This window comes from Myotis nattereri, assembly GCF_964212035.1.
Source record: "Myotis nattereri genome assembly, chromosome: 16".
Lineage (NCBI taxonomy): Eukaryota > Metazoa > Chordata > Mammalia > Chiroptera > Vespertilionidae > Myotis > Myotis nattereri.
The window spans coordinates 43122198-43141010 of NC_138091.1; the positions used below are offsets into that span (position 1 = coordinate 43122198).

Sequence of the window (18813 nt, forward strand, 5' to 3'; positions counted from 1 at the left end):
GCGCCGCCGCCCCTGCGCCACCCGCGCCCGCTCGCCAGGTCCGTCCGGTACCTTTGATGTAGCCCTTCTCCCGCAGCGACTGCAGCGTGGGCCTCTTGAGTAGGAACTTGAGGAGCTTCTGCCGGACCTTGCTCAAGTCGCTCTCCTGGACCCCAGGGCTCAGGACAGGAGCGGCTGCCGCGGGCAATGCAAGGGCGAGTCAGTCCGTGGCGCCGGGGTGGCCCAGCAGGCCCCATCCGGGTCACCACCCCCTCCAAAAGATTCCCTTCACCCCACCCCCACCTGTACCCCCACCCTCCACTCCCCCATCCCCGCGCACACCTGCTCCAGGCCGTCCCTCATCCTCCCGCCAGCTTCCCAGGCGCTCGCTGGACCCGAAGTCCACACTGCTGTTCTCGCTTTCCTCCTCCGGGGGCAGGTCTGCAGCCTAGAACCACAGAGCCTCAGAGGCAGAGCCTTGCTGGCCTGGTGACCCCTGACCCCACAAAATTCACCCTCCCCTTAACCAGATAACTCCCCTCATCTCCACCATGGGCCCTCAGAACATTCATCTTTCTTAGCTGCATGAAGCTCTCTAGGTGTTGGGAGGCAGTCCTCCTGTTCTGCCCTACCCATGTCCCAGTTCCTGCCCGCGCACCCCACCCCCACCCCTTTTCCATATTTTTCTCAGCAACTCTGTACACTCCACTAGGTTAGGATTCCTCAGTATGTGGCTCCCAGTTCTGAGCTTGCCGTTCTAGCTGGGGCCTGAGCCAACAACCACACCAGAATCACCTCCCTGGATCTGGATTCCTGCCTCTAGTAATACAGCCAAATGCCGCACCCAGTGTTGGGTCCTAGGGGATTTCAAAAAGCCCCAGGTTGTTTCCAGGCGAAGGGAATCGCTGTTAGAAGGGGACTGTCCCATCTCTACTTATGCAATTGATATTTTGAACCTTAAAATGGTAGACTCTTCAATTCAACCCTTAAAAATTTTATCTTCTAGTTTCAGCCTGTCATTCCAGCCTGAGGATATTTCTCAGATAGTTTCTTTTCCTTCTGTGCCCCTTAAAATGGGACATTCCTCTAGGACAGTGATGACGAACCTTTTGAGCTCGGCGTGTCAGCATTTCAAAAAACCCTGACTTAACTCTGGTGCCGTGTCACATATAGAAATGTTTTGATATTTGCAACCATAGTAAAACAAAGATTTATATTTTTGATATTTATTTTATATATTTAAATGCCATTTAACAAAGAAAAATGAACCAAAAATATGAGTTCGCGTGTCACTTCTGACACGCGTGTCATAGGTTCGCCATCACTGCTCTAGGATGTGCCTCCACCCCTACCTGAAGAATTAATCCTCCTGCAGGGCCAACCTCAGAGGCTGGTTCATATAAGAAAGGCTGTTTCTTCAGCAGCCCTCTTGCCATCCAGCCATAAGGATGGGTGGGATGGGGTTGGGGGGCGGGGGGCTGCATCTGCAGGGAGGGGCACTACCCACTGGTGCCATGGAGCTCCCAGTGCCTGAGTAGAGGACCCCGCCCACAGTGGGCACAGCTGCCCTGCATACTGGCTGGCCATCCCCTCCCTACCAGCCCTGGAGGCCCCAGGCTCTGCCTACCAGTTCCTGGATGCCCTGGGCAATGGCCTTGTGCCAGGTGCTGATGATGGCCTCCGAGTCGTGCTGGATTAGGTACTCTGAGCCATCTTGGCTCCGCAGCTGGAGAGACACAAGTCATGGCTGAGTTTTGTCCCCCAGAGACCCCTCCTACTTCTCATCACCCTCCAAGGCCAAGGACTGGGGAACTCAGCTCCCGGAGAGGAAATTGCAGAATCCATGATGCCAGGAATACTGTGGGTGGATCCCTAAGGTGGGGGCAACTTTAGCTTTGAGCCCTGAGAATTCCAGACCCAATTCTCCCCAGGCCCCCCTTCTTGGGACTTGCCTAGTTTGAGCCCCAAGCCTCAGTAAGCCCCCTTTATGTCTCTCCACCCCCACAACTCACCTCCAGCACATTCTTCTTGCTGGATTTGTCTTTGGGGGCCCAGGCAAGAGAGGCCCCCTTCAGCTCCACTGTGTACTCGGGGGTAGAGAGTTTAGGAGGCTGTCTCTGTGGGAGAGGGAAGGAGAGAGCCTTCAACTTGGACAGACCTGACACCAGACCCTGACTCCAGTCCACCAGCCCCCTCAGCTCTAGTGACAGGATGGGGTCACAGCTCTGGGAGAAGGGAACCCAAGGGTTTCTGGAACCCAGAGATCCTGGAACCACAGAACCTGCGGGCTGGTGGGTTCTTTGCTGCCTGCCCTCCCAGGAGAGGAAAGGAGAAAAGCGTGCAGCCCCCATCCCTGCAAACAGAGCACCTAGTCCCCAGCTGCCTGCCCAGGAGGCTGGAGCTGTCGGCCCTCAAGAACAGCTCCCCATGCCCAGGATGGTTGCAGGTGCTGGTCCTGGGGTAAATCTGCTGTTGTCTTTGCCAAAGGCCTGGCTTGCTGGACATTTATGTTCCACTGTCTCAGAAATGGCCTTTGACAAGACAAATCAGGTAAAGACCCGCAGGACTCAGGAGCAGATGGGGTGACCCCTGCCTTGGGGGCCTGGGCCTTACCAGGCCAACTGCAGCTGAGGTCCTTGAGTCCTTGAAGAACGTCAGGACGCCGCCCTCCAGCACGGTCCAGGACGTGCTCCAGTGCTTCTTCCTGGGCGGGGATGGGAGTGGGGGTGGCAGAGCTTGGATTTGGCCCTGGGCTGGTGGGAGGCCTCCTTCCCACCCCGGGAGCAGGACACAGAGCTTAAGAACACAGCTTGGGGCCTGGCCAGAGTGGCTCAATGGTTGAGCATCAACCTCTGAACCAGAAGGTCATGGTTCGATTCCTTGTCAGGGCACACGCTCGATCCCCAGTGGGGGGCATGCAGGAGGCTGCCGATCAATGATTCTCTCCCATCATTGATGTTTCTCTCTCTCTCTCTTTTTCTCTCCCTCTCCCTCTCCCTCCCTCTCTGAAATCAATAAAAATATTTTTTTTAAGAAAAGATCACAGCTTGGGGACACCCGACTGCTAGAGGTGGACTCCCTTTATCTCTCCGTGCCTCAGTGTCCTCACAGGACCTCTTACAAAGTTGCTCTGAGGATGAACAGAGCCTGACATAGGGGCGGTGCTCAGCGAATGTCGTCACTAAGGCCCACCCTGCCCTCTGTGGGGGCAGAAGGGCTCTCACCGGACCCGCTTTCCCTTGTCCACTGTCTTGGTGCGATGGAGCACGCCTGCCTTGTCCAGGGTCTTGATCTTAGAGAAAGAAGGGGAAAGAGGAGGCAGTTAAGGATGTGAGCCATGGCGGACCGAGGCTAGTCTCCCCCTCGGCCAGCAATGCCCCACAGGCTGGGCCCGGACCTCCATTGAACCCTCTTTGCTGCCGCTGATGGTGGGGTACCTGCTCCCACAGCAGCAGCAGCAACAGAGATTTCCTCCCAGCTCCCAACCTGACCCACCTCTGGGCCTGAGATGACCCAGATCCAGGTTCATTCAGCCCAGGCTAGTGCTGGGGCTTATGGGGGAGACATGCCTGGCCCAGTTCCAGACCCCAGGACCTACACGCCCCTTCCCTTACCTTCTCCTCCGGAGGGCTGGCCTGGGCTGGGGTCTCACTGTCTTGGCTGGATTTGAGGATGCTTCGAGGGGCAGGAACTGGGATCTGGGGAGAAAGACACTGTCATATATAACCCCGTCCCCCCGCCTCTCTCCTTAGGACTCTCCCTTCCCCAGTCGGTTACCTGGGGCAGATCCCACCGAACAGAGGAGTCTTTGGGGTTGTAGAAGTAGGGCTTCCCATGTTGGTCCTCCAGCTTCACCCACTGTGGGGAGAGGGAAGGTCAGGGCTGCCAGTGGCCTCAAGAGAGGAGAAGAAAGGTTCCCTCTAACCAGAGCCCAACAGAGACCCAAGGAGTCTGGAGGGACAGGTGCAGGTGACACGGTGCCCTAGGCTGGCTTGGAGCCAGAGCAGGAGCCGAAGTTCAGTGTTACCGGGAGCTACTAGTGAGGAAGGGCTGGGGGCGTGTCCCTGAGACTCTCTGGGCCCCCCTGTCTGTTTCCCCTACCTGCTCTTGGGTAAACTGGTTGGTGTAGAGTGTCTGCCCCTCCGGGTCCACGTGGCATGACCAGCCGGGAGGCGTGACAAAAGGAGAGGCCGGCCCGGGCTCACTGAAGGAGCCCGAAGAGCAATAGTCCTCCTCGGGGTAACTGGTCAGTACCTCAGGGTAGTCCGTCTCAGGGGTGGGAGGCTGCAGGGAGTAAAAGACTGGGTCAGAGGCCCCTCAGAGCCAGCCCCACCCACCACTGGCCAGGCCCCGCCCCTCACCCCAAGTTCCCAGGATTGTGGGGAGGAGGAGGGGTCAGAGGCCTAGGATTCAGCCCCGCCCACCCAGCTCAGGCCCCGCCCCTCACCCCAAGTTCCCAGGGTTGTGGGGAGGAGGAGGGGTCAGAGGCCTAGGATTCAGCCCGCCCACCCAGCTCAGGCCCCGCCCCTCACCCCAAGTTCCCAGGATTGTGGGGAGGAGGAGGGGTCAGAGGCCTAGGAGCCGGCCCTGCCCACCCTGCTCAGGCCCTGCCCCTCACCCTCTGGTCCTTAGGGCTGCGGGGGCTCAGGTCTGGCTGCATCTTCAACGTGTTGTCGTTGTCGTCCTCTTCCTCCTCCTCCTCCTCGGGCTCTTGGGCCTCCTCCTCCCAGACCTTGTCTCCCGTCACTGGGTTGTAGAAGAACACCCTGCGGCTCTCCTCATCCCAGTACTGACCCCACTCAGTCTCGAGGCTCTCGTGGCTGCCCACCGAGGACAGGGAGTGGGCCGGGCTGGTGGCGTCTTCCGCAGCCTCGAAGGGCGAGTCCCAGGTGGTCACGCCCGTGTCTGGGTTGTAGTAGTAGGGCCGCCCGGTGTCCGCGTCCGTGTGTGTCTCCCACACCTGGCCAGGTCTGGGGCCCACAGCGGCGACAGGTGAAGTGGCCGGAGGCGGCTGTCTCTCTATGTTCGCGTACACAGGCTCTGGGGTTTCATCCACCTGTGCAAGAAGGAGACAGGTCAGCTGCGGTCACACAGTCCTGACTGGGCCACTTGCCACCTGGGCAACCTGCAGCAAGTCACCGCACCTCCCTGCCTCAGTTCCCCCAGCTGTGAAATATCTGCCCTGCTGTTCTGGAAACTGTAGTGAAGAGAGAATGAGGAAATGTTCTTGAAAGTGCTTTGTAACGTATGAAATGCCCCAGATAAGGTGGGGCAATGCCATGAATTATCTACACTAATAAAAGAGAAACACGCAAACAGATGTCACTCTGCTACGCCCACCAGCCAATCAGAGTGACTATGCAAATTAACCCAGTAAAGATGGTGGTTAATTTGCATATGCAGGCGTGGAGTGAAGACTGAAGATTGAAGAGGCTTGGCTTCTCCGCTGCGGCCAGATGGGAGAAGCCAAGCCTCGCTGCGGCCAGACCAAAGGCCTGGGTCCCGGGTGCCGGAGGAAAACCAGTGCCAGCAACCAGGGGAAGGAAGGCCTATTGCATGAATCTCTTCATGCAATGGCCTCTAGTTTATTAATAACATATTGATAACCGAACTCTCCCAGCTGTGCACTCACAGAGGAGAATCAAGGTTGGGCAGAAACAAAGAAATGGCCTGGGACCCACCCCTTCCCTGTCCCACTCAGGTCATATGGGACCAGGGTCTTGCTGCCTTCTACAACCCTCCTTCCTGCCCTCCCTCCTGGCTGGGAGCGCTCTGGGGCCAGGATCAGTACTGCCTCTGGATTTGGGATTAGAAGCTCCTGGATGTGGGGTTTGCAGGCCTCTGAATCGACTCCAGACACGGAAAACACAGAGGACAGCCAGATGGGAGGGAAGAGGGAGGGGCAGCCCTAGCCCGTTTGGCTCAGTGGATAGAGCATCAGCCTGTGGACCAAAGGGTCCCGGGTTCAATTTTAGTCAAGGGTGACTACCTTGGTTGCAGGCTCCTCCCTGGCCCCAGGCCCTGGTCAGGGCTCATGCAGGAGGCAACCAATCGATGTGTTACTCTCACATTGATATTTCTCTCTGTCTTCCTCTCTCCCACTGTACCTAAAAATCAATGGAAAAATATTCTTGGGTGAGGATTTAAAAAAAAAAAAGGAGGATAGGCAAAGAAAGGTGAAAACCCCCTCTCCCCGCAAAGGAAAGTGAGGTGGGCTAGAGGATTCAGTCACACAGAAGGTAAGCCAGGTTATGCTTAACAGCCTCAAGGCTGCCTGCAGCCTGGCAGGGCAATGTCTAAGCCTTTAACTGGCCACCAGAGGCAGCCCACCACCTGCCTGTCTTCCACCTTATTTCCTGCCACTCCTTGCTCCTGAGCTTGAACTTTAAGCTCCTGTAGCACCGGCCCCACCCTCTCTGCTGTGTCTCTTATAGGCCTCAGCTCATTCACAGCCTGCCTAGGCCTCTCCCCACCCCTTTTTCACCTGGCTGACTCCTAGTCGCTTAGGACTCAGCTCAGGTGTCAGGTTCAAGACCTTTCCCAAGGTTTCCCGTGTGCCCACCACAGCCTTGCACCCTCAGCCCATCAGAGGGGTAGATGGCTACACTCTCAAACCCCAGGCAGCAGAATAGCACAAGGAGATTAATACTGTTTTCTAAGAATACAAAATGCTACAAGGGAAAGAAGATTTCAAGATGATAAACTTAGCACAATTCCAATATTGTGTTTTTTAGAAACAGAGGTATAATTACAGGGATTGGATTTGTTTTATTTAGTTTTTTTCTTTAAGCTTTTAATCCTCACCCTTGGATATGTTTAGAAAGAGGAAGAAGTGTGTGTGTGGGGGGGGGGGCATGATGTGACAGAGAAGCATTTACTGGTTGCCTCCGCTATGTGCCCTGACCCGGGATCAAACCTGAAACCCAGAAATCAAATCAGCAACCTTTTGGTGTATGGGATGACGCTCCAACCAACTGAGCCACCTGGCCAGGGCCAATAAACTTAAAATTTATTTTTTATTTTAGAGACGGAGAGAGAGAGAGGAGAGAGAGGAGAGAGAGGAGAGAGAGGAGAGAGAGAGAGAGAGAGAGAAACATCAATGATGAGAGAGAATCATTGCTTGGCTGCCTCCTGCACGCCCCGGCGCCCCCCCTCACCCCCCACTCACTGGAAATTGAGCCTGCAACTTGGGCATGTGCCCTGACTGAGAATTGAATTGTGACCTCCTGGCTCATGGGTCAATGCTCAACCACTGAGCCACATCCTCTGGGCTAAACCGTTTTTTTAAGTCGTAGAAGTTTCTCTGTTGCTGCGAGACCTTTACTAAGCTGTAAACTCCTCAAGAGGGGAAGCATGTCCTGCTCCAGGTGGCCGCTCCCTGAGCCTTAGGAGCCTACAGAAATACTCACTTGTCCCACAGAGATCTCTTACTCTGCACCAGGCATGGTTTTAGGCACGAGGAATGCGGCTGCGAGGAAATGGACACAAACCCCTGGCCTGGCAGCCTGCACACGTGTGCAAATGGCGGGGGGAAGCAGGGTGATGTAAAATGCACAGCATGTCAGCGATGGTTACTGCTAACAAAAGAACAAAACCACTGCCAACGAAGGGGGTGTGGCAGTTGCACACAGGGTGGCAGGTCCCAGGCACTTAGGGGGCAGGGAGAGCTGGGTGCAGCAGTTCATCACTCCTCTCCCTCCCCTACCAGCTCCTGCGCGGCTGAGACCCCCCCTACACCCCCTTCTCTTTTCTCTCCACTCACAACAGCCCTTTTGTGGCATCTTGTATTCTAACCACACCAGCCCCCAGACACAAAGGCACCTTCCTACCTTCCTACCTTTGCTCCAGCCATGCCCTCAGCCTGGAACTCCCGGCTCTTACCCTGCCCAGCCAAATCCTGCTCCTCCATGGAGCTCCGCTCCCAGGCCTCACTGGGCCAGGCTTTCTCCCTCCAGAGAAAAGTCTAACCTGCTGTCACTCTATTCTGTTGGGGGCTGACGGCATGCTGCCTTGGCGGTCGGTTCGTTGTCCACCCATCTACCTCCCTTCTCTGCCCCTAAAGGCATGAGTTTCTTAAGAGCAAGACCCAGTGACTGTAACTGACCATGGTCACCCCGCAGTGGGTGGTCCAATGCAGATCCACCCAAAGCACTTCCTGCTTGAGTACACAGGTCATTTCCCTACCAGACTTCAGCAACAAGCACACACCTGATTCTGCAGGAGAGACCGGGCTTAGCCTTGAGCAAGAACTTCCTGAAAACGAGGGTTCAGGCAAAGGAACCGGACACTCCTTGGGAAGACAGGATGGAGGCAGCAGAGGAAGGTGAACGGCCAGACACACCTGCTGTGCACCCCAGCTAACCCCAGGACAGGGGCTGGAAGGGCGCATGGGCAGTGGACCAGCCAATAAGGAGCCAGGCTCTTTGGAGCAGGGATCTCCACCTGGCGAGGCTGCTGGCCTTGGCTCAGAGTCCATGGGGAGCCTCAGGCTGGGAATGGGAATCTTGCACAAGGAACACTCCCCGCAGGTACAGAGGAGACCTGGGCGGTACAAGTTCAGGCCTCCAGCATGACGGGGCTGTCATGAGGAAGAGAAGACGCAGAATCATACTGTGGGGCTCCAGACTGCAGATCGGAGGTTAAATGGGGGCAAGGCAGTGTCCCTTTGAAGGGGGCACCTTCTCTGGAGGGGGGCTGCCCCAGGAGGTAGTGAGGGGCCTTCACTGGAGGGCTGGTGGTGAGCAAGCAGAGCCCCAATCCCCCCTCACTATCCCCCCCATAGGGATGTGGCAGTCCTGTGAGGAAGCTGGACTGCAGCAGCCCTGAGGCCCCTTCAAACTCTCGAACTCTACAGAGCCCCCAGTGCTAAGACGGAGGTACTTTCCCTTCTGGCAGAGCCTCAGCCGGGATCAGGCCAGCTCCTGGAAGCCAGGTGGGCCAGCCCCTCCATGCCCCCTGGCCTTCCAGGGGGAGTTCACCCGCCCGGGTCAGAGCCGGGCCTGCCATGCCCACCCCCAATTCCTAGAGGCCCAGACAAGACCCAGGTGCAGCCTGTCTAGGCACCAAGGGCTCTCAGGGGCCCAGTCACAGTCATCAGAGACACAGGGACACCTAGTGGGAAAGAGGAAGTGTCCTCCCGCCTCAGAGGACGGAGCTGAGAGGGGCCCAGTTCTCACCACACTCAGAGCTTCCCAGCCCCCAGCTCCTCCTGTCTTCAATGCCCACCCACAAGCAGGGAGCAGGCCTGCCTCTTCCCGCAGCTGATCACCACCTCTCAGCCTCTTTGCAGCCCCTCCCGGTCGGGCAAGGCCTCGGAGAAGGAAAGAGGAAAGAAGGGAGGATTCCCAAGCTCCGTGAGACTCCCTGCTCCGAACCCCAGCTCCCCCAGCTCCTGACAGGGCCAGGGAGGGAGGTCCACTACTGGCCCCTCGACTCCACAGGCCCGTCTGCTACCCCATCCGTGGCCAGGTTCAGCCCCCGATGCCAAGGTCCCCTACCTGCACCCGAAGGGCCCGGCTCGGCCTCCTGGTCAGTTTGGCAATCACGTCCACCATCCTGTCCCCTCTGAGCTGCTGGGATGGAGCCCTGGGAAGCTTTGGGGGTGGAGCCACGGGGCACAACCCCGGGCTGGCACAGGGCAAAAGGGAAACAAGAAGTGGCCTTGAGATGGTGGGAGGCTGAGCCTCCAGCCCATTTCCTGTCAGGGCTGCGGAAGTGCTGCATGAGGCAGGCTGCCTGAGGCCGGGTGTGTATGTGTGTGTGCGGGGGGCGGGGGGGGGGGGGCACAGGGGGAAGAATGGGGAGATTTTTGTGTCCAGGGACATCACTGGCTGCTTCACTCAGCTCTGATTATGGATGAGTTCTGACTCCTAGGCCCAGACACAGGCACGGAACAGGTTCCACAGAGGGCGCATGGGAGCAATGGTGGGGGAGGGGGGCTTCACAGATGGGGACAAGCCTGGGGCAGCTGGGTGTTGGGGCCTGAGCTGGCACAGGCAGGACAACGAGTGACCATCAGCTCCCTCAAGGCCCAGGGAGGGTGTGATGGGAAAGAGGAAGCTTTGTGTGGGTGGGTGTCTCAAAGAGGAAGGGGGAGGGGCAGATGCGGTATCAGAAGAACCCGGTCTCTGGATGGGTTTCCAGCACGTGGAGGGCGGGAAGGATCTGACCACATCACCATCTACCCGCCTGACCGCCTTGGTCTGCCTCCTCGAGGCATGTGCCGCCTCTGCCACGTGTCCACCTACATGAACAAGCATGCTATGCCCCACCCCCACTCTCCCAACCCCGGGAGACGGGGACAGGAACCAGCTCCAGAGCCCTACCCTAGGAGCTTCCTCCTGGCCTGTCTGCCCTTGACCCTCTCGTGCACAGCGGACACAGCACGTCCTCCCACCCCTTGGGGACCATTTTGTTTTCACTAATCCCCTCAGGGGTGCTTCCTCCCCAGCCCCAAGTGCCAGGCAGCGCCCTGCCCGCCCACCTGCCCGCCTTCAGGCTGTCCCGTAGGGGCTGTTCAGGTCCCAGTTTAGGCTCTGACCCCCACCCTCCCACCCTGGGTCCCAGACTTCCCATCTCTTACTCTCCCATTTCAGTCATCTTCCTGCCCCCAGACCTGGCTCTCCCTTCTCCCATGTTCCCCAGGCCGCTCCTCCCCTGAACCCACAATGGGCTCAGCGCAGAGACACCCACGTAAGCCATGTGTGGTAAGGATTTGGGGTCTAGGACACTTGGGGAACCACATCCAGAGCAAGTCTGGGGTCTATTCTCTACTCTACCCCAAAAGCTCCCGGACAGTCTCCTGTGCCCCGGCTCAGAACCCCAGAAGTAGCCTAATCCCTTCCCGAGAGCCTGAAGTCCTCACATGTGTCACACACATGACACACTACAGTACCCCACCCTGACACACACACACACACACACACACACACGCGCGCGCGCGCGCGCGACAGGTCAACAAGAGTTATGGAGCCACGCCCAGGAGATGGAAACAGCTGTAAATTCCAGAGCAGCCAGAAACTCTGAGGCACCAGGGAGGGGCTGGGGTCCGGTAGGGCAGAGAGCAGAGGAGGGCAGGAGTGGGAACCCAGGCCTTCGGCTCCGCCCTGCAGGGGGAACTGGGAAGCAGGGTCTCCATGTGGCAGGAACCTGGAGTGACAGTAGAGGGGGCTGGGACCACACGAAAGGTAGCCAGAACTCCACCTGCTGCTTCCCCAGGGTAAGAGGCCTGGCCTGCATGGCGGGGTCCCCCAGCGAGCGGGCCCTGGCCCCACACTACAGCCACTTACCAAACCCACACAGCTCTGGCTGCTCTCGATGACGGAGGTTGGCTCCTCAGGCCTCTTGCCTGGGCTTCTCCTCCCCCAGCAAGAAAAGGTGATGACCACAGTGGTTCCCCAGTGGGGTCCTCTTTTCTCAACCACACCCTCAAGCCTTGAGAGGTGCATGGTGGGGGAGGGGACAGAACAAGCCAACTGCACATCATCCATGTCTCCGGCCCTCTCTCCAAAACCCGCCCGGGAGGGTTGGGGCAACTAGAGCAGGAGCAACCAGAAATTTCTAGCAGGTCTCTGGGGCAAGAGGCAAAAGAAAGACCCACAAGCCCTCGGCTGGGGAGGGGACAGGACCTCCTCTGCTGACTGAGCCTGCTCCGTGCCATCTGGGCTGAGCGGAGGGAGCGTGAGGATGAATGGTGACCTTTTCCGCTGGAAGCTTAGCCGAGTGCACAGAACTGTCCCTGCCCTGAGCACACCTGCTCCAGGGCAGAGTCCGGCCTCACTGGGTATCCACCCCGGCTCCGCCCGTGTGCAGTGGGGAGGCTGGGTCACCCGCAGGATCCGGGTCCTCCAGCCTCAGAGCACCCGGGGACCCACGCAAGCCTGAGAGTCTGATGTCACCCGCCTGGGCAGGGGCCTGGGCAATGCGTGTTGTGTCAAGGCCCAGGGGGCTCAGCGGAACCTTATCGCATGCAGGTAGCATGAGATTCCAAACACAATGGCCTGCGGCAAGGCTTTCCTCCTGGGTTTGGGGCAGAAGCTTCATTCCATTAAAGGAAAGAGGAGAGGAGCAGGAGTCCAGAAACGTGCGTGTTCTCGGCCTCGGCTTCTCTCTGGACAACCTCTTGAATCTCTGGGCCGCCGTTTCTTTCTTTCTTTTCTTTTCTTTTCTTTTCTTTTCTTTCTTTCTTTCTTTCTTTCTTTCTTTCTTTCTTTCTTTCTTCCTTCCTTCCTTCCTTCCTTCCTTCCTTCCTTCCTTCCTTCCTTCCTTCTTTCTTTCTTTCTTTCTTTCTTTCTTTCTTTCTTTCTTTCTTTCTTTCTTTCTTTTATTGTTCATCCTCACCCGAGGATAGTTTTCCATTGATTTTTAGAGAATAGAAGGGGCGGGGGGAGGGGGGGGGCAGGGAGGGAGACATCGATTGGTTGCCTCCCGCACACACCCCAACAGGCGCACACACCCCAACAGGCGCACACACCCCAACAGGCGCCGGGGATGGAGCCTGCAATTGGGCCTCGGTTTCTTTATCCAGAGATTGGGCTGTCATTCTCTCCCGCTCACAGGCTGGTTTCTGTGAAATAGCCAGCAGCAGCCTGAGTTCCCACACCCACAGGACATGGGAAAGGGAGCAGGCTCTGCTCCCCGCTTCTGCTTTTCTGGCTTTGGGTCTTGATGGCTTGCCCTTGGCTCTGGACTCTGCCCGAGCCTTTGGGTGACTTCACGGGGCTGCCTGCTTAGCCTGCTTCTGGGTGGAGCCCCCTCATGGCTCCCAGTCCCTGTGCTCTGAGTAAGGCTGGCAGCTCTCCGGCTACTAAGCTAGGAGGAGTCGCAAATGGTTGCCAAGGAAGTTGTCAAGCAAAGGCTGTGGTGATGGCAGTCTCGGGGGGGTGGAAAGATGTGATGGCGGCGGTCCCCTGCCCACTCCCTCAAATGTATCTGAACCTGTAGCCACCATTCCTTCTCCCTCCCCTAATGGGGAGCTCAGGTCCTCCTGTCCCTGCCAACCCAATGGCCAGCCAACCTCATTGCCTCTCACTTGCTCAAAAGCTGCCTCACCTCAAATCTCCAATCCTTCCACCTTTGTCCCTTTGGCATTTCAGCAAATTCAAGGTCTCTCCATCTTTTTTTTAAAATTGATTATTTTAGAGAGGGAGGAAGGAAGAGGGATGGAGAGATAGAAACATCGATGAGAGAGAAACATCAGCATTCGGCTGCCTCCTGCATGCGCCCCAGAGGGGATCGGGCCCACAACTCAGGCATATGCCCTGATTGGGAATCGAATCAGTGGGCTCTTGGTTCCTGGCTTGACGCTCAAACCCCCCCATATCCCCGCCCCCACTGAGCTAAACCGGGGCGGGACAAGGTCTCTCCTTCTTGAAAAGAGAAAGAATGCCTTTGGACCCAACTTTCCCTTCTTCCTTTTCAAAGCCGACTTCTTGAAGGGGTGTGTGTGCCCCACTGTCTCGCCGTCCACTCACTCAACATCCAGCCCACTGCTCAGGCCAGGCCTCCCACAACTTCCTTTCGGACAAATCTGGTCCTTGTCTGCCTGACTCTCCCTGGTACTTAGTCCTCACAACCCTCTCCCTCCCATACCGCCTCGGACATGGCCTCTCGGTCAGCTTTCTCTTCCTCTATCTGCTACTTCTCAGCTCGTGGGGCCCACGCTCCTCTTCCTCTGCCATCTCCTCGGTGCTTTGGTGTCTCATGTCTGCTTCTCATTCCACTGTCCTGGGAAAGCTCAACTGACCTCATTAGGTTAACAACTCACAACTGCATCCCCAGGTTCGGCAATCCAACCTGGATGTCTCCGACACACTGAAAAGCTGCCTGCCTCAGCCTGAGAGCGTCTCCACCCGCCTCGAGCTCCCCATCTTGGCATCACCTCTGTAGCTCCAACAGAGATCTAGAATCATCCTTGATTCCTGCTTCCCCTGGATGATCTGTCCCTGAGCCCTGGTGGCCTGACCTACCTAAGCCTCTCAGACCTACCACCCTGAGGCAACACAAGGGTCAGAGGAACACGGGGCACCACCACAGGGAAGCCAACATTCCAGCCTAAAATAGACATTCTGCAGGGCAACCGGTCTGGTCTCTTTACAAATCTCTGTCAGGGCAAAAGGAAAGGGAGGGGGTTGTCAAGGGAGACTTAAGAGACAGCCAACTGCCAGGGATGGCCCTCGACTGGACCCTGGTTCACAGTGGCTGGGAGGCACTTGCCTTAGCTAAGGGGGGGCACTTAACTATGGCCTGGATCTGAAACAGTGATTGTTAAATCTAGGTAATATGTATAGATGTATTCATTTTAATATTCTGTTTGCTCTTCTGCATGTTTGAAATTTTTCATAATAAAGAGGGGGGGAAAACCCTTAAAAATTGTTTTTTTACTCTTCCACACTCTAAGTGTTATTACTACTCTATGAGGTATTCATTATTTTTTATCTGGAGACAGACTGGTCCTTCCAGTTCTCCCTTCCTCCAATCTAACAGAGACAAAGGAATTTCTCTCCCTTTAAGATGCAGCTCTGGGGCCAAGGGCTTAAACATGCCCTGTTTCTCCTCTTCTCCCAACTGCTACGCTCTACTGCCCAAGCCAAGCAGGGGCTGGGGCAGCTGGGTGGGCAGGACTGGCTAGCACAGGTCAGTGTCTGACACCTGGGAAACCCCAGGGCAGACTGGGTCCCCACATGAGACTTTAGGGTAAGGGCAGGGTAACCCTTGTACCAGACCCCCGGGAGCTGATGGGGAGCTAAACACTCTCTGCCCTTGCCCAGACAGTGTGGCTCAGTGGTTGAGCATCGACCTATGAACCAGGAGGTCACAGTTTGATTCCTGGTCAGGGCACATGCCCAGGTAGTGTGCTCGATCCCCAGTGTGGGGTGTGCAGGAGGTAGCCTATCAACAATTCTCTCTCATCAATGATGTTTCTATCTCTCTCTCCCTCTCCCTTCCTCTCTGAAATCAATAAAAATATATTTAAGAAACAAACAAAAAAGCCCCCACTCTCTGCCCTTAAGGCTGGGAGCATGGAGGAGGTGGGGACAGGCAGAATTCCTGCTGGTATCTTGGACTGCAGGGGCCAGTGGAACCCTCACTCCTAGAGACCACCACCCCTTCTCCTCTCTACGCCCCTCACCAGGTAGGTGATCCAACAGCTCAACCCCAGTCATGGAGAGCAAACACACATAAACTCCACTCCTCCAACAGCCCAGTGGCTGGAAGGGACAAACAAGACCACCAAACCAGCCACTGCTCTCAGACCCCAATAAGGCTGGGACTCAGGACGTGCTAAAGATGCCTCGCTAATCATGGTGGAAAGAGGAATTTGTTGATCAGAGGTGAAGCAATTAAAGGTGGGTCTATATCTCACTCTTTTCACCCAGATATTACCCCCACTGCCACCACCAAAGGATCAAAGATTTAGATTTGATAAGTGAAACCATAAAAATACTCAGAGGGAAACATGAGCAAAATTCTATATTTTAAAAGGGCCTTTGTGCCCTGGCCTTAGTGGTTAGAGCGTTGCCCTGTGCACCGAATGGTCAAGGGTTCGATTCCTGGTCAAGGGCATATACCTGGGTCGCAGGTTCAATTCCCAGCCTCAGTCGGGTGCATGCAGGAGGCAACCAATCAATGTGCCTCTCTCACATCAATGTGTTTTTTTCCCTTCTCTCTTCCCTCTTCCTCCCTCCCACTCTCTCTAAAAATCAATGGGGGAAATATCCTCAGGTAAGGATTAACAGCAACAAAAAAAGGCCTTCATAATAAAATAAGTGATTTACATATTTCTTATATAAATGTATTTTAAGAAAACTAGTGTGGCTAAAAATACCATTAGCAAAGTAGAAAGGCAAACTTGGAGGGGTGATTACAACTCATGGCAGAGATAAAGGGCTATTTTCCCTAATATAGAAAAACTTCCTCAAAATCAATAAGGAAAAGACCAAAAACTCAATAGGAAAATGGGCAAAAGATATGAACAGATCATTTGCAGAAAACAACAACAATCCTTAAATATATGAAAATGCACATTCAAACTACCCTAAGATAATATTTTATAGCATTGTTCGTAACAGGCAAAGATTGGACACAAAACGAGTGTTCATCAACAGTGGACCTGCTGGAGGAATTGTGATACATCCTGACAATGAAAAGCCGCAAGGCTAAAAGGAAGGAGCCGGATACTCTATAAACAATCTCCAAGATAACATTGTTATACCAAAAAGGCAAGAAATAAACAAGATGTAGGACCATGCGTACTGCCTACTACCTTTGTTTTTTATTTATTTTTATTGATTTCAGAGAGGAAGGGAGAGGGAGAGAGAGAAATATCAATGATGAGAGAGATATTTTTACTCTTCTTTACCACTGGGGATCAAGCCAACAAGCCAGGCATGTGCCCTTGACCGGAATCGAACCTGGGACCCTTCAGTCCACAGGCCGACGCTCTATCCGTTGAGCCAAACTGGCTAGGGCTGCCTACTACCTTTGTGTAAGACAGACAGAATATCAAGTAACCGATTGTATATTCATACTAGTTTGTATTTGTATAAAGAAAACCTGGGCCCGAGCAGCATGGCTCAGCGGTTGAGCCTTGACCTAAGAACCAGGAGGTCATGGTTCGATTCCAGGTTGGGGCACATGCCTGGGTTGCAGGCTCGATCCCCAGTGTGGGGTGTGCAGGAGGCAGCTGATCAATGATTCTCTCTCATTGTTGATGTTTCTATCTTTCTCTCCCTCTCCCTTCCTCTCTGAAATTTAAAAAAAAATAAAAAGAAAGGAAAAAGAAAGCCTGGAAGCATAGAGAAAGAATGAATAAAAGCGGTGATGTTGGAGCTGATGGAGAACAGGGCATGGACGCAGGGGAGTGTGTGAGAATTTTTATTATATACTTTAAAACATTGCTTTGATTTCTAAAAACTATGTATGTATATTACTTGGTTTTAAAAAAATTGAGGCCGTCAATCAGAGAGGCTGGAAAATACAATTACAACTTGAACAAAAAACAAGAACACACAAGGAGAGTCAAGTAAAGCAGGAAAGGAAAAATAGAAAGGCCACTCCAGAACCTAAAATACGTCACACGCTGGACTGAAGGAGGAACCGGGCTCTCCTGAGATTCAAATCTGTGGCCTGGAAGATCAGGCAGAGGAATATCTAAGCCTCAGGGCAGAAGTACATGGAGACAGAAATAAAGAGGGAAGCGATAAGAAGCTGGGAGGATCCAGTCAGGAGAAGGAACGTGCGAAAGAAACAATAATCATGCAACAGATAGATTTCGCTAAGCTGAAAAAAGGCCCGAGTCTACAGGCTGACAGGCTTCTGGGAGTTCCAGATGGAAGTGCTGAGAACAGGAATCCCCACGTCTGCACGTTCTATAGAATCCGTCTGATTAGGAACCCCAGGGAAAAGCAGAAGCCACCGATGAACTGGAAAGTGTGGGAGGACAAGAGATTAACAGGGGGAGTAAAAGGGAACCAATAGCGACCTGATTGAACGACAAAAGAAAACTACAAGGTAAAATAAACCGTAACAAAATCAAGTGCAGTGTTTCAGCTGTTAAACTAAATGTGAACAGACTGAGTTATCCCATTAAAAGACATAGCTTGGGTTTAAAAATATAGTCATATGATAGATATATACAAGAAATATGCTTTAAAAAATGTGATAATGGTTGAAAATAAAAGGATACTAAAGATACCAGCAAATGCAAAAAAAAAAAAAAAAAAAGAAAGAAAGAAAAGAAAAGAAATGAACTGAAATAAAAAGAAAGATTGGCCACCATATTAATAACAGAAAGGTGGAATTTCAGGCTAATGATACAAAATAATGATACAAAGGCACAATTTGTGATAACAGAATAGTCAAAATCTGTATGCTCCCAATAACACTGTCATTAAACATAAAAAGCAAAAACTATTAAAAGTACAAGAAGAATTCTATAGAGTAAAGTTGAATGGGAGATTTAAAAAACCTCTATCAGAATTAGAATAAAGGATAAAAAATAAGAAGTTACACAAAGGAAATACCCATTTGAATAATATAATCAATAAACTAGATTTGATCTATATGGAACCTTAACTAGAAAATATCATTAACTTGGCCACAAAGAAATCCATAAATACATTTAAAAGGGGGATTTCATAAATCTAAAAAACAACAACAACCAAAAACAAAAACACAGTGCTTTCCTACTAAAATATGAAGTCATCAAAATTAATTGGAGAACTAGTGGGAAATTTGCAAAGACCAGTTCTTATTGATGAGAAGAAAAAGTCTGCCAGGTCCAGAGGGTTTCACAGAGGAGGCTGGATTCCCCTCTGACATCAGTTTCCTGGCCAGGAGGTAATCCTGGGCTTCCCTCTGGTGGGGGGTCAGGGGGGTGGTGGCTCCTCCAACGTGCTCCCCGCCCCAGTACCTAATAGGCGCAATCACCACACTAGCTCATAACAATTGGTTTGCTTAGCAGTATTTCCTCCTGGACAGTATCAGTTTGCTTGGCAATAGCTCCTCTTGGACAGTAAGCTACCTGAGGACAGGGACCATGCCTTATTTCTCACTGCCTCCCAGTGCACAGTACAGCATGTGCCATTCACTGAATCAATGAATACAGCAAGTGAAAAATTACAGCATCATTATCAGCACACCAGCATGTCTCCATGTCTATAAAACTCCCAACACACAGGAAAGCAGAATGGATGGAAAGAAACCAAAAGCTAACAGTCATTAGATTGAAATTTCCCCCAATTAGCCAAATATTTGTAATAGGGTTAAACTATTTTTGTAGGGGGAACAGTAATTTATAAATTCAGACAAAGTGGAGAGTCAGGTGTAGAAGAG

The 18813-nt window shown here is 53.6% G+C and overlaps 1 protein-coding gene across 1 annotated transcript in view; it reads right to left on the minus strand.

Moving 5' to 3' along the window:
* ARHGAP27 (Rho GTPase activating protein 27) overlaps positions 1 to 18813 on the minus strand; it is a 30927-nt gene that overhangs the window by 2617 nt on the left and 9497 nt on the right. The window contains exons 4-13 of the mRNA XM_081109624.1: positions 4598 to 5035; positions 4081 to 4263; positions 3757 to 3837; positions 3594 to 3677; positions 3204 to 3271; positions 2593 to 2683; positions 1992 to 2096; positions 1607 to 1705; positions 322 to 427; positions 52 to 174 (exon numbers count right to left, since the gene is read on the minus strand). Of these exons, the coding sequence (XP_080965750.1) occupies positions 52 to 174; positions 322 to 427; positions 1607 to 1705; positions 1992 to 2096; positions 2593 to 2683; positions 3204 to 3271; positions 3594 to 3677; positions 3757 to 3837; positions 4081 to 4263; positions 4598 to 5035 (1378 nt within the window). The remainder of the gene's footprint in view (positions 1 to 51; positions 175 to 321; positions 428 to 1606; positions 1706 to 1991; positions 2097 to 2592; positions 2684 to 3203; positions 3272 to 3593; positions 3678 to 3756; positions 3838 to 4080; positions 4264 to 4597; positions 5036 to 18813) is intronic.